Below are 13,421 nucleotides of genomic sequence, written 5' to 3' on the forward strand. Positions count from 1 at the left end.
CCGTACTAATCAGCAACAACACCTGCACCCCATCAAAGAAATACAGCATCTACCCATTTCACAAAGCGGCCTATCCATAGCCGTTCCAGGCCATACCAAGGGCATACTTATGCACAAAAATAATCACTGTGTGAGTTTGCATCTTATCTAACAAAAAACATTCTACTCTTTTAGAGGCATCAAAATATACACCAATTTTTATGGAATAATTCAAGAGTGCTGAAGGCAAAGTTTGTCAACTGGAGACGAGAAACACTGAGATCAATGCCCAGCCGAGGTGTGAACTTCATACGGCAACAAATATAAATATTGTACTTGCTCAAAGTCATTACTATGTGACTCAAACTAATGCCAAACTCGCAGCAAGGAGAGTGTGAATTTGATAGCGTCATAAATTTCGGTCCTGAAAGTACTAGAACATGAGAGTTCTCTATATCATAGATAAATCTAGTGCTGATAATTCACTTTATTTGAGTTTGTCTATCACTGCAACAGCTGCGGGGAACTGTAACGTTTCTGTAGCCTTGCATCTCCAGAGCACCGGGGAGCTTGGTGCACCTCAAGAGAGGAGAAACTTAATGAAGTTATATAATAATGTCTGTTGTTGTATTACTTGGGGGGTGACTCTTTCTCACAGTAGACTCACGCCTGAGGGTTTGCCACTCAATCACGTTTCGACAATTCAGTCAAGGGCCTTCTGTGTTGGGTTAAACCCCACTGCCAGTAACAGAACGATAGGCCTAAAGCTCCCTTCAGAGTACTTTAATGGATGACATTTGTTATTCCTTTATGTATTATCCATGTAGTAAGTTAAAAAAAATCAGACAGGACAAACAGTTTAACTAAAGAGCTGGTTTGGCAGTACAAACAGAATGTGGTTTTTGCTGTACTGAGAAGTTTTGATGATCAAAGCCTGACAGCTTGCAACTGAGACAAGGCAATAGATTAAAATAACAAGGTTAACAAATAACAAACAACAGATTATTACTCAAGGTACCATTTATCTTAAAGGCCTATGGCCTCCTAGGTTGAAGAGAGCAAAGTATAAATTCAGTAGACCTTGGGGCACTTGCCCCTTCCAAGCCCACTGAGGGTGCACGGAACCCAGATAACAGCTAAACATATGCCCGCACACACAGACCCGCACACATGCACACACATACATAAACACACGTACCAGTGATGATGGTGTTGCGTCCTTACTGTCTTCCTCTGCATCACAATAACCAGGGGATTCCAAATGCGTGTCACAGACCTTACTCCTTATGACACCAGCCAAAGAGAACAGCTGACACAAAACAGAAAGAGACAGTGGATTAATCAAACTGCGATGAGAGACAGTATGCGCAAAGGATTACTTCACAAGCAATTTGGTTTCACACAATTAAAACACCATTCACAAGTATGCAACTGTTATGTCCCAGCCCTCTTACTGGCGCCCATAGTGATATTTGGTTGCCTTACTTTTCCTTGTTCTGTTCCTTTCTTAAAATTGCCCTTTAAGAGCAGCCCTGTGATGCCATAGAGAGGATTCACTCTGCGGCAACCCTCCGTGTTCTGCTTTAGCCTTTTTGTTACTATGTCTTTCATTTTATAAATAAATTCATCTTTTATAAACATGTGATTTTTCATGCTTTATGACGTGACTCGTCAGGGACTGGCCATAACAGCCACCTTGAAAATCTTTATTTTATTTTGTTTCAAGCGTTTTTAAACCTGTTGATAATAATCGTCAACAAGGAAAGGATAGCTGGTCAGTATGACTACCCTGTGATCCACCGGCATTGTGACACAGGGACGACACAGCTCAGGAGGTAAGAGCGGTCGTCTGGCAGTCGGAGGGTTGCCGGTTTGATCCCAACCCTGGGCATGTCGAAGTGTCCCTGAGCAAGACACCTAACCTCTAACTGCTCTGGTGAATGAGAGGCATCAATTGTAAAGCGCTTTGGATAAAAGCGCTATATATATGCAGTCCATTTACCATTTACCATATACGACACGGATGCGCGGTGGATGTTTACTGTAACTGCTTTCTGCTTGTAATTAAGTCATGCAAATAAGTGAATCCATGTTCAAGTTCAAACTGCCATGTCACAACTACTGCAGATTTTCGCCTGGGTGTGGTATACAAACGGGAGACTCACAGTCAGAACCAAGTGCAGTACATACAATCTGAAAAGACCTCATGAAAAGAATTTGCCAGGTGTCTCCAGTGTAAGTGGAAACTGATACGTACGTAGGAAAGCAACAAGCACACAGAGATAGATTTGGCATTGGGCACAACTGGCAGGTTCTTGCTGTGAGATGAGTCAAAAAGACAGATCAGTTTGCCAAGCCACAGACATACATCTTGGCACTTCACATCCCTAGTCTGTGTTACAAACGTCAATCTGTGCAACTCACTGTCTGGGGAAATAATATGACTTGTTTGGGCATGGAATGTGATGATCTAACTGGGTGCTCCCTATTCAAGTGCATGAATAACATAAATATTCACAAAAATAAATCTCATTCAGTACCAATGTAGGTGGCAGATCCAGGGTTTATAGCTTACATTTAGATTCCCACCATGTCGGACAACACAACACCACAATGCCATTCAAGTCATTCATGAACTAGACAATTAGCACGCTCACTGCACTCAGCATGGAATCCCATCAAGAATTACACCAGGAGTAAGAAATACTCAACTGGACACACAAACAAGAGGCAGTACATGCAGTACAGACATCAGCTAGTGTACACATTAACATGTTCTATATATACAGAGCACATCCTGTACCTTGAAATGTTCATGGTCAGCTGGCCTGCTAAAGAGGCTGTTTCTTCTAAGGGTCCACATCTTGATCATATTAGCATGAACAGCTTTTCACACAAGCACCGAGTCTTTCCTGATTTCCTGATCTACTACAGAAGATCCCCTCAAAGCTTAGAAGTTCTTCAAACTAAGAAACAGAAGAGGCAGTCCACGTTAAGCTTCTTGCCAATCGTCTACCTTAAGTCCTTCCTCAGTGCTGCCAATGATTGGAGAGGCACAAGACAGTGCTACAGCATTCTATTCAACAGCATGATATAATCTTAAATTTTACAGTCCAAAGCCACTCTTGCTGTGCAAAAACCCTACATTAAGGCACAATTTATATAGCTTTTGAAAACTCGTCATTATGCAGCTCAGAGGACTGACTGGTGGCACTTGAGTATGAAGAGCACTGCATTGTGGGATGAATTACCATAGCAACGACTCAAGGTTCACCATGTTACCACACCTTTGCTGTTGTTGAGCAAACCCAAAATAAGTCTAAGTGGACGCTTATTATCTGAAGCATTTTTCAAATTGTGGAATTATATAAGTGTCCTCATTTTAATTAGCACTAATATATTATTTGGTTATGCAACATGAGGAAGTTATGTTCATTTGCATACAGTCAGATTGGCAGGAACCGAAAAATATTCAATTTTATGTCAATTTCTAAACATGAATTCCAGAACCATCCCCTAGATTCAATGATCACATGTTTTTGTTTAAGGGCAAAGGCAATACAATTAAACCAGACTTAAGCGGATTCAATAAAACAAAGCTTAAAGCAAACACGCTTCACATCATAGAGATTTCATCCTTTCATGCCTTCACTCCCACAATGCACGGATGCATTCTTTTGTGTCTTGTGGCACCGCATAATAATAACTTTCTTTCTTTTTTCACTAAATGCAAGGTTCTCATCTCATTCCTGCATAGCATTTAGCAATGAAAGCTGTACATCATGACACTGGACTGACAGTCACTAGAACTTTGATATATGATTTAACATTAGTTTCTATATAACACTGTAATGATAGGTCACCCTTAAGACACAGATTTTCTGCTAAGTTACATAAAATAGTTTAAAAACAATGGCTGCTACTGCAATAGGAAAGATATATATTACCAAGTAACCTCTAAGATGTTTGGGTGTCTGCTTACACCTATATAATATTGTCTATCTTTAAATCAACTGATTCACGTACATAGGAACATGTGTAGGTCTCATTAACAAAAAGAAAGGATTTATAAAAATGCACAAGCAATGACAACTGAATATAAACTTAAGTGTCTTTAAATCCTGGTAGAAAAAAACATAGGTCATGTTTGTAATGAAAACAAGTGGGGCTGGAACTTGTAGCATAAACGTTTCATCCAATTTAGTATACCTGAAAATGTGCCACTAACTGCCTGGTTCCTTCAAAAGTTTCCACGGGCATATTACACTACATTTACATTACCGGCAGACACTCTTTAGCAGCGCTTCCACCGCAGGAACTTTACCCCAGAACTAGGAACCTTTTGAGGAACTCGTTTCCACCGCAGGAACTAGGGTCTAAATTTAGTTCCGGGGGCTTTATTTTACCCCAAAAAAAGTTCCTGCTCGGGGGGTAGTACTTTCCAAAAGTACCGGAACCTTTGGGGTGGGGCGCAAGCACTGAAAATTTCTGATTGGTCGACTACTTGCAGTGTTATTTGTTTTATTTCAACTGCCATGTTTAAAAATCTACAACCGCAAACCGATTTATTTTCATAATAACTTCAAATCAAACTTGTATGTTATGCGGCGCAGTAGCCTACTTTTGGTTATAACCTGCCAACGTCTTGGAATTATAACATGTGCTCTTTTGTTCTTTTCTTGCTTTAGTATTAGTTTTATAAAATGCTAAGCATTCGTGCTGGGACAGCATATTACGTACCAAAATATTCAAACGGATTAATTCGGTTGCTGAATATTTTCTTCCGGATTTTCTTTGTTAGCCCGTTGTAATTGACTCAAAACGTTTGATACATTTGAGGATTCTTGCTTGCTGAGCAAGCTTACTCTACAGGGTTGGAGTCTTGATCGATGTGGTCACTTCTGGCACTACGATCCTTACTTCACTCTAGTGTTTCTTTTGCACCTCTACATCATGAACCTATGCACTTGTTGTACGTCGCTCTGGATAAGAGCGTCTGCTAAATGCCTATAATGTAATGTAATGTAATGATACAGTTATGTGAGGTATGCGGTAGTTCTGCATAATTCACATTGGTGATACAGTAAAAGCAAATTGGAAATCACCTTCCGCACTTTTTGTCAGGGTAAAATAACAGGTTAATTCTAGTAATCGTCCCTTTAGCTTTTTCAGACTGCCGTAATTTTACTCTGCCATTCTTCAATTCCACAAAAAGACCAGGAAGACTATGGACTAATTTATGGTGCATGGTTCGCATCTGGAGGGCACACTTCGCTGCTCGGCTAGCAGTAACTAACGAAGGAAAGCAAACGGAGGCTGTACCGCTGCTAATTTAAATTTTCACGCAAGTCCGAGTTTTCGTTCTATTCTTGTCATTTTGCGATTAGCCTATATGGAATTGACGATGAGAAAGTAATCAAACAGCAAATTGTTTACAACGTGTGCATGTTTTCTGCTGTTGTTGCCAGTTATATTGGAAATGTGAATGCATTCTGTCGCCTCGGAAGTCAAGACATGAAAGTGAATGTTCGCATGAAAACATAATGAATGTGTTTGAGAGGATATATAAAACAGTTACAATCTGACTATTGGCCTGTTATATCCTATTTGTTGCATAACAACGGTCCAAGTTCAACTACTGACGACAGTTTTGTTTGACAACGGTAAAATATGCCCAAACGGCTGCAGAAGAATATTTCAATTCCAGGTGATTAAATCGATAAAAATCAATAAATACAAAAGTAACCATATATAGTCATTGTTGGTAACCCGTTGTATATAAGTGGAATAAACCCCTCCGGGCTGTCCCGGTTATTAGAAAATAATGTAGGCTACTTCAGTGGTAGTATGGGGTTACAGAAGAAATCATAGGACAGATGGACCGACGACAACGTCGCTTTTTCATACGTCAGTGGGCTAATTTGCCTAATCTTCGCGGGACTTTAGACCGCGGTGGAAACGCAGACAACCATGGGCTGAAGGAACCTTTTAGTTCCTTGAAAAGTAGTTCCTGGGACTAAAAGTTCTGGGTACTTTTGGTGGAAACGTGGCTTTTGCCAACTCATTTATTCAGCTGGATATTCTACTGAAGCAATTCAGGTTACTGTGAGTACCTTGCTCAAGGGTACAATGGCAGGGTCCTATCTGGGAAACAAACATTTAACCATTAGGTTACAAGCCCAGTTCCCTAACCATTACAGCACACTGCCAATTACTTTATTATTAAAAACAAGTGTAAATAAATTGGTTATTTTTCTGTTGAGGTCAGAGATGGGGATAATTTTATTTCAGTCCAGCATGGAATATAACTCCAATTCATTCATGAAAATGAATTGACCCCAACTCTAGTTTAGGTTCTACAGACTAGTGAAAAATCAAAATGTAAACCAGCCTCCTAAACGTAAACTGGTGACCTCCAAACACGCATTCTGAAAAAGGTTAACATGCGACATTCTGAGCATATTTATATGGCAGGTTATCATAACAGAAGCACAATAACTCTTATACCGAGAACTGTGAAATTAATGAATGTTTATGTTTGCTTTATGTCCTAGTTAATCTCCTATAAATAGAAGCTACATTTACAAAAACATCCATGTTGAAAAAACATTTCTGTTGACCTGCTGGTGACCTGAAAGGTGAAATCCCTTTGATTGCCACATGTACCAGAGGGTGAAAGGACACAGCTGCCGTGGGCGGCGAGGGGGCCATGTTTGCTCCTGCCTGCCCTCTCTGCACAGCCAGCCTCTCTGCACAGCTGCCCTCTCTGCACAGTCAGCCTCTCTGCACAGCCTCCCTCTCTGCACAGTCAGCCTCTCTGCACAGCCTCCCTCTCTGCACAGCCGCCCTCACTGCACAGTCGCCCTCTCTGCACAGCCACCCTCTCTGCACAGTCACCCTCGCTGCACCTCTCACTAACGCCTCCAAAGCCAAGAGCTGTGGGAATAGGTAAACAGCACCACCATATCCTACTGGCCATAAGGTGGGCTTCATGTTTCTAATGGCCCTGATTGTTGAATATAAAATAGGTTTTTTATGAGTGGTGCACCACAGGTGTTGGATGAAAGCCCAGGGATAAAGATGGCTGCAGGTTAATGTAAGGGATGAGCCACAGTTATTGCACCCAACATGAAAGTTCTCAAACTGAATAAGGATGTCAGCACAACACTACTTTAGTAATATCCACAAATTAGGTGTGGGGACTGTGGTCATTTTACCTAAAAAAACAGGTTGAACAATGGTGACAGGGGGATTACTCTTAATGGTCTAAAATATCAAGGTTGAGCTAAAACTGGTGTAAAATTGAGGTCTTTTTTTCTAAACAGGCTATAGCTTGCTCTCAGATCTACACACAGTAAGTCCTTTACACTTCTGTAAATTGAACATCTACAGGTGGTCACATTTTTCTGATAGATTTGTTGATGTTGCACATCAAACAGAAAAGCCGAGCATTCCACTTTGTCCTTTGGCGCATTTAGCCTGCGCAGCTGTTCCAGCTGAATCAATCCCTGTTCATCCCCGTATTGCATCAATCCACACTGAGCCAACTGCTTGATTGAGGTGTAATCTTCCACCCCTCCTCCCACCACATGCTGGTTGAAAGGCTTTCAGCAGAAGCTATTACTCAAAGAGCGTTCCTCAGCTGCCGATCACCAGGAGTCAGCCAAAAGCACATTAATGCACATTCCCACCATGACTGACCATGCATGCAGCATAATTTCCAATTGGCAGCAAAAATGACTACATTTAAGTGGTCAGACCACCAATTACACCTCATATGAGAACTGCTATTAATAGCTTACAGTTAAATACATACAAAATGCCCACAGGCCAGTGATTATTATAACCCATTACGAGACAAACCCATCAAACCATTACTATGACACAGTTTTGACCGTATGAACACCAATTAATGGTCCACACTTCTCTTGATGATGTTTCAAATGAGTTTGGAGGCATTTGGTTGAACTTGAGCAAATAAGACACTTCTGTACAGAATTCATTCTACTTCTGCTATTAACAGTTACATCAGCACAAATAACAAATGAGCCAGTAACTTTGGCAGCCATACATGCCCAAACCATAACACTCCCACCACCATGTTTCATAGATTAAGTGAGGTGCTTTGGATCTTGGGCAGATACTTTTGGCCTTGACACTTTGCTCTTGCCATCACTCTGATACAAGTGAATCTTGGCCTCATCTGTCCACAAGACCTTTTATCCAGAACTCTGCAGGCTCTTTTAGGTACTTGTTAGCAAACTGTAACCTGGTCATTATATTTTGCAGCTAACTAGTGGTTTGCATCTTGCAGTGTAGCCTCTGCAGTTCTGTTTGTGAAGTCTTCTATGGACAGTGGTCACTGACATATCCACGCCTGCCTCCTGAAGATCTGATCTGTCAGACAGGTGTTTGAGTCTTTTTCTTCATTATGGTGAGTGGTCTTCATCTAAATGGTGTTCCAAACAGCTGATTTTGGTAAACCTACGACATGAATGTATACAACTGGAAGCTTAAAATCTGAATCTGTAGTTTCGTGAAGTCTGCATCTGACATACTGTTGTACCAGTTGCCTGAAACACAATACTTATGTGCTATGTGATTGGAAAAAGAAAATTAAATTTTTTCTTCTCCTTGAGATGATGCATCTCGATCCCCTACCAAACAGACCCTGTCAACACCAATATACAAGGCTTTTGAGACAGAAGCTGGGGTTAAATAAAAACTGTGACCCTCCCGCTGATAGCAAATTACAAAAGACCTGCTGGTGGCACATTCTGCCTGGGATACAGCAGGTCCATGTACAGTATTGGCCATTAAGTGAAGGAGGCCAAAGTTTAAATTTAATCCCAGCTTGCTTACATTAAAATAGCCAACAGTTATTGATTGAGGTATATTACTCCAGAGCAAATTAAGCATGGATGCAGATTGCATAATATTAATAGTCCATAAAATGTCTATACAATAATGTAACTCCAGTCTATCTGTTGCACCAACACCAGAAATCGAAAGTGCTCCCCTAAGCACAGCTGGAGAAAAGCAAGCCAATGGCACATTAACATAACTTCATGTACTGTATGACAAAGGAATAATTTGAATACTTTGGTTTTATTTATTCAGGGTATTTACCCATCTATTGTATCATACACAATTGATTTTTATCTCGACTTTAATGACTCAAATTATGATGCCATATCAATGCGATGTCATACATTAATATAACACTGATGCAATCACATATAATGTAATTTTTCAGCAAGTGGATTTAAGAGATTTGCTCATCCCTGCAGACACTCCACTGTTTCTGTGGTATCAGGACCCAAAAGGTAGCAGGGAAAGTTATGTTAACCTTATGACACAGTGCTGTTCTAGCTTAAAAGGAAACTACCAACAGCTTCATAAACTCAATGGCCCAGAGAAATTTGGCATCTGTGCCTTTTCTGCACATGGAGTTAGTATACGATTTGGACAAGCACACATCCTTAAGTGGAGCACATGCCTATATGTATATGTGATACGTTTAAGTGCTCTTTCCGGTCAGGCAAATCCAATTTCACTCCCTTGATGACAGAAAATGGGATAAACTGGGATCAACACACAGAAATAATTTAGAAAATACCAGACGAAAGAAGGTATACATTTAGATGCCGATAACAGGGGAACCATTTCCAAAAGATTGATACAAAAAATCTAAAAGGGTTTGAGGACACAACACCACAACACAATCCAACATGGCGGACATTATGGATCCTTGAGGCAAATTTGTTTCTCATGAGAAGACAGTGCACAAACTCCTGTGTCTCTAGGACAAATGAGGGACGGGAATAGGGCTTGTGAAGGTCAAAATGTTGTCATGCGTGCTACAGCACCATTCGATGTTCAATCTGCGCCAGTATTTTACATGTGACGGCCATTGCATTAGAGACAATCATTAGAGACAATTGAAAAGTGTTTCTTGAAAATAACAACATCCTAAGGGACAGCCAGCATAGTTTTCGCAAGGGAAAATTTGACTGAGGCTTTAAAAGGGATTAACAAAGTGAACTACAAGATATTCTTTAGGTTGAGTTCTGTTAGTAGAACCAGGGGACATGAATGGAAATTAAAAAAAGGTTAATTTTTGCACAGATAGAATCTGAGTAGTCAATGTGTGGAATAGCCTATCGAGTCATGAAACCTTGGGAGTTTTCAAGACCAGACTGCGTTAGATACTAAATTAGATACTGACCAATACTGAATACTAATAGGTAATCAAAGCATTAGGCACAATTTAGTAAGGAAAATGACAAGCATTGTTGGGCTGAATGGCCTGTTGCTGTCATTATGTTATGTTACAGCAGGAGTTCTCAGTCTTATAAAAATCTCAATAATATTCTATCCGGTATGGGTGCAGGCTTTTGTTCCAACCAAGAGGTACACTAAATGTGCAAAATATGTAGACAGCTGACATACAGTATCTCATCTAAACTTATGGGCATTAATATCGAGTTGGTCCACCCTTCTTGGAAGGTTTTATACTAGATGTTTGAGCATTGCTGCAGGGATTTGCTTCCATTCAGCTTGAAGAGCATTAATGAGGTTGAGCACTGTTTGGACAATTAGGCCTGCCTCGCACTTGGCTTTCCAATTGATCCCAGTGGTGTTGGATGGGGCTGGAGTCAGGGCTCTGTGCAGGCCAGTCAAGTTCTTCCACACCGTTCTTGACAAATTTCTATATGGACCTCACTGTGTGCCCAGGGGCACAGTCATGCTGAAATAGACAACTGCCTTCCTCAAACTTTTGGGGAAGCACAAAATCATCTAGAATGTGATTGTATGGTGTAGCATTAAGATTTGCCTTCACTGGAACTAAGGGGCCCAGCCCAAACCATGAAAAACAGTCACAGAACAAGGGGTGTCCAGATACATTTGGTCATATAGTGTAACACACCTGATTCTACTAATCAACTACTAGAGTCTAAAAACCTTGAGTAGTAAAATCAGGTATGCTACTGCTTGGTTAGAACAAAAGCCTGCACCCATATCCAGCCCTTTCTGGGTAAGATTGAGGACCCCTGATTTAAAGTATCCAAGAGTCCAGCCATCCAAACAAGCTTACTAAGGTTGGTGATTCTGGGCCATTCCTGCTCATATGATATATTATTTTGTGAGGCCCAAGTGTTCTTTACCAGAGTGTTCTTTCAGAGTGTACAGTGCGTTATGCATCTTTACAGGAGTGTTCTGATACAAAAGGAGGGGTTTGCATACTTCTCCATCTGTACTGCACCCTGTTGAGAGCTTCCCTGAAGACACTCCAAAGAAGTACAATCAGCTTTCAGGTACCAGAAACCCCCGGGGAGAGCAGCAGCTTTTTTTAGACCACTTCTTGGGCCAAACATAATCAACATGCATGAGTTGGAGTCTTTCGACCAAGTACAGAAAGGTAATGTCTTCACTTTGTGATTTGCATCGATACTTGAATTTGTAGTTAATATCATTAATTACAGAGTAGCATTAAGGTTATAGCTGAAAATTTGCACTTAATTGCTATTCAGGTGGTTGGCAGTGGTCACCTCAGAAGACTGTGTGGTAGTTTTTCTTATTTTTATTTTTTATTCAATGCCTAATCTGAACTGACAGGAGAAATCAAATATTTATTCAAAGAAAGTGAATGGTTTCCTCCGATCTTCTGGGCAGAAGCTAAGGGTCAGAAATGAGAAACTGAGTCAGCCTGTGTGCAGTTAACATTTAGAGCTTTCTTACATTGACATGCTTGTTGTCAAGTTCCCACCAACACAAGAATCGTTGAATCCCTTCTGCTGCTCACTATATTTTTTATGCACATTATCTATTACCAGTAAGGTTTATATGTATGTATAACTTTTTATCTTTTTGGATATGTTTCATGTATCAATTTATTATTAGGAGGCAAGCACCGAAGGTGTTGGATACTAGCAATTATGAGTTTTCCTCTTTGGTCAAAATAAATATAGTAATAACTGTTCAGAAAACATCTAAAATTCGAACATATTTAAAGATACAGGACAATACACAAAAAACAACAAACAACGATTGCCTAGTCTTCCGTTTCCAATAATTGTTTACCTATGGTTACTGATGGAAGCTATACTACTTGGTGGCACAGACCATTGTTATAAACTTTCTCTGCAAAGTTCTATTAAATGTAAAGGACCAGGGTTTGATTCAACTCATAGTGTACCTGTTCTAGGCTGTTACAGCTAAGGCATTAAACCATTAAAATTTAATTTAATTACCGCTAGAAATGTATTAATTAAAGGGCTTACTAGATCCTTCTTATTTCCGCTTTGTGCTTGGCACCCTTAATTGCTACTTGCAGCTACATTTTGATTGCTATTTTATTACTGTATTTATAATTTTAATGCTAGCAAGTCACTATTTTGGGTAAAATGCTAGTCAGTCAATCAAGACAATTGGTATATTGTTACATAACAACTAATCTTGACAGTATATTCTGTGCTTCTATGTCACAACAGACATTAGGTTTCCTTCATTTAAGTATGGGTCCTGAACATGAAAGCTATATGACATATGTGATGACATATGATATATATGATATAAATATGCACATTCACTCTCCACTACGTTACCACTGCACATACAATATAACCACGAGCACTTTGACCTTTAGTTCTTTGCACGGCATTTTTATTTTTACGTAACTTCAACTTCATTCAAATCTAACTGACTGCAGTAGTGGTGGTGAACATAATGCCAAGGGACACATGGCCTTGTGCTGTCCTCACGCCTGTTTGGCATAGACATTCCTTCAGTCGGCTAGTAAGGCTGAAACAAACGCAAGCAGAAGCCTTGGATGTGAGTGGAGAGAAGCAGTTAGATGGCATTATCGGATTTGAAACCTGCACATGAATAGTCATTTTGATTATGACAATGCAGACAAAAATGAGTAAAAGATAAATCATCAGGATATATCTATATGTTGCCCTCGTGGCCTCTGTGTTTCCAACATTATTCACAAAAGCCACATCAATGCTTTTCATTTTAATAATTCTTTATGATCTGATATATTTATGAGGTGTGCGGATAAAGCTTCACTACTAGGGCCAGCTATAGAATGGAGGGCAGGAAATGGACCGTAATCCAGACACAAACAATACAGAGATCATTCATCCTCTGAATATGACACTTGCTGTAGTAGAAATCCCATTGCAAGGATCACCCCCAACTTCCTGTATGTATCGCTCACCTCTAAACACAACACACAAACGCCTCTCAGTTACAGGAACTGATCGAAGGGGGGATTAATAGCCTTTTAGGCAGCTGGATTTGGTTTCTCTTTCCGTTTATACTTCACACAGTTAGCTGTTCAACTTCATTTCTGGACAAAGTTTGAGTACCACAGTGTAAAGGGTAACACTTATTCAGGGAGATGTTGGTGAAAATTCAATTTCAATTGCGACAGA

The 13,421-nt window shown here is 40.1% G+C and overlaps 1 protein-coding gene across 1 annotated transcript in view; it reads right to left on the reverse strand.

The window, feature by feature from the left end:
• Positions 1–849: 849 nt before the first annotated feature.
• Positions 850–13,421, reverse strand: part of LOC118227634 (protein unc-13 homolog A-like) — a 47,703-nt gene continuing 35,131 nt past the window's right edge. Inside the window, exons 12-13 of the mRNA XM_035418323.1 lie at positions 1,178–1,288; positions 850–927 (exon numbers count right to left, since the gene is read on the reverse strand). Coding sequence (XP_035274214.1) covers positions 907–927; positions 1,178–1,288 — 132 coding nt within the window. The 3' untranslated portion in view covers positions 850–906. The remainder of the gene's footprint in view (positions 928–1,177; positions 1,289–13,421) is intronic.

Source organism: Anguilla anguilla, chromosome 5, assembly GCF_013347855.1.
Source record: "Anguilla anguilla isolate fAngAng1 chromosome 5, fAngAng1.pri, whole genome shotgun sequence".
Taxonomy (NCBI): domain Eukaryota; kingdom Metazoa; phylum Chordata; class Actinopteri; order Anguilliformes; family Anguillidae; genus Anguilla; species Anguilla anguilla.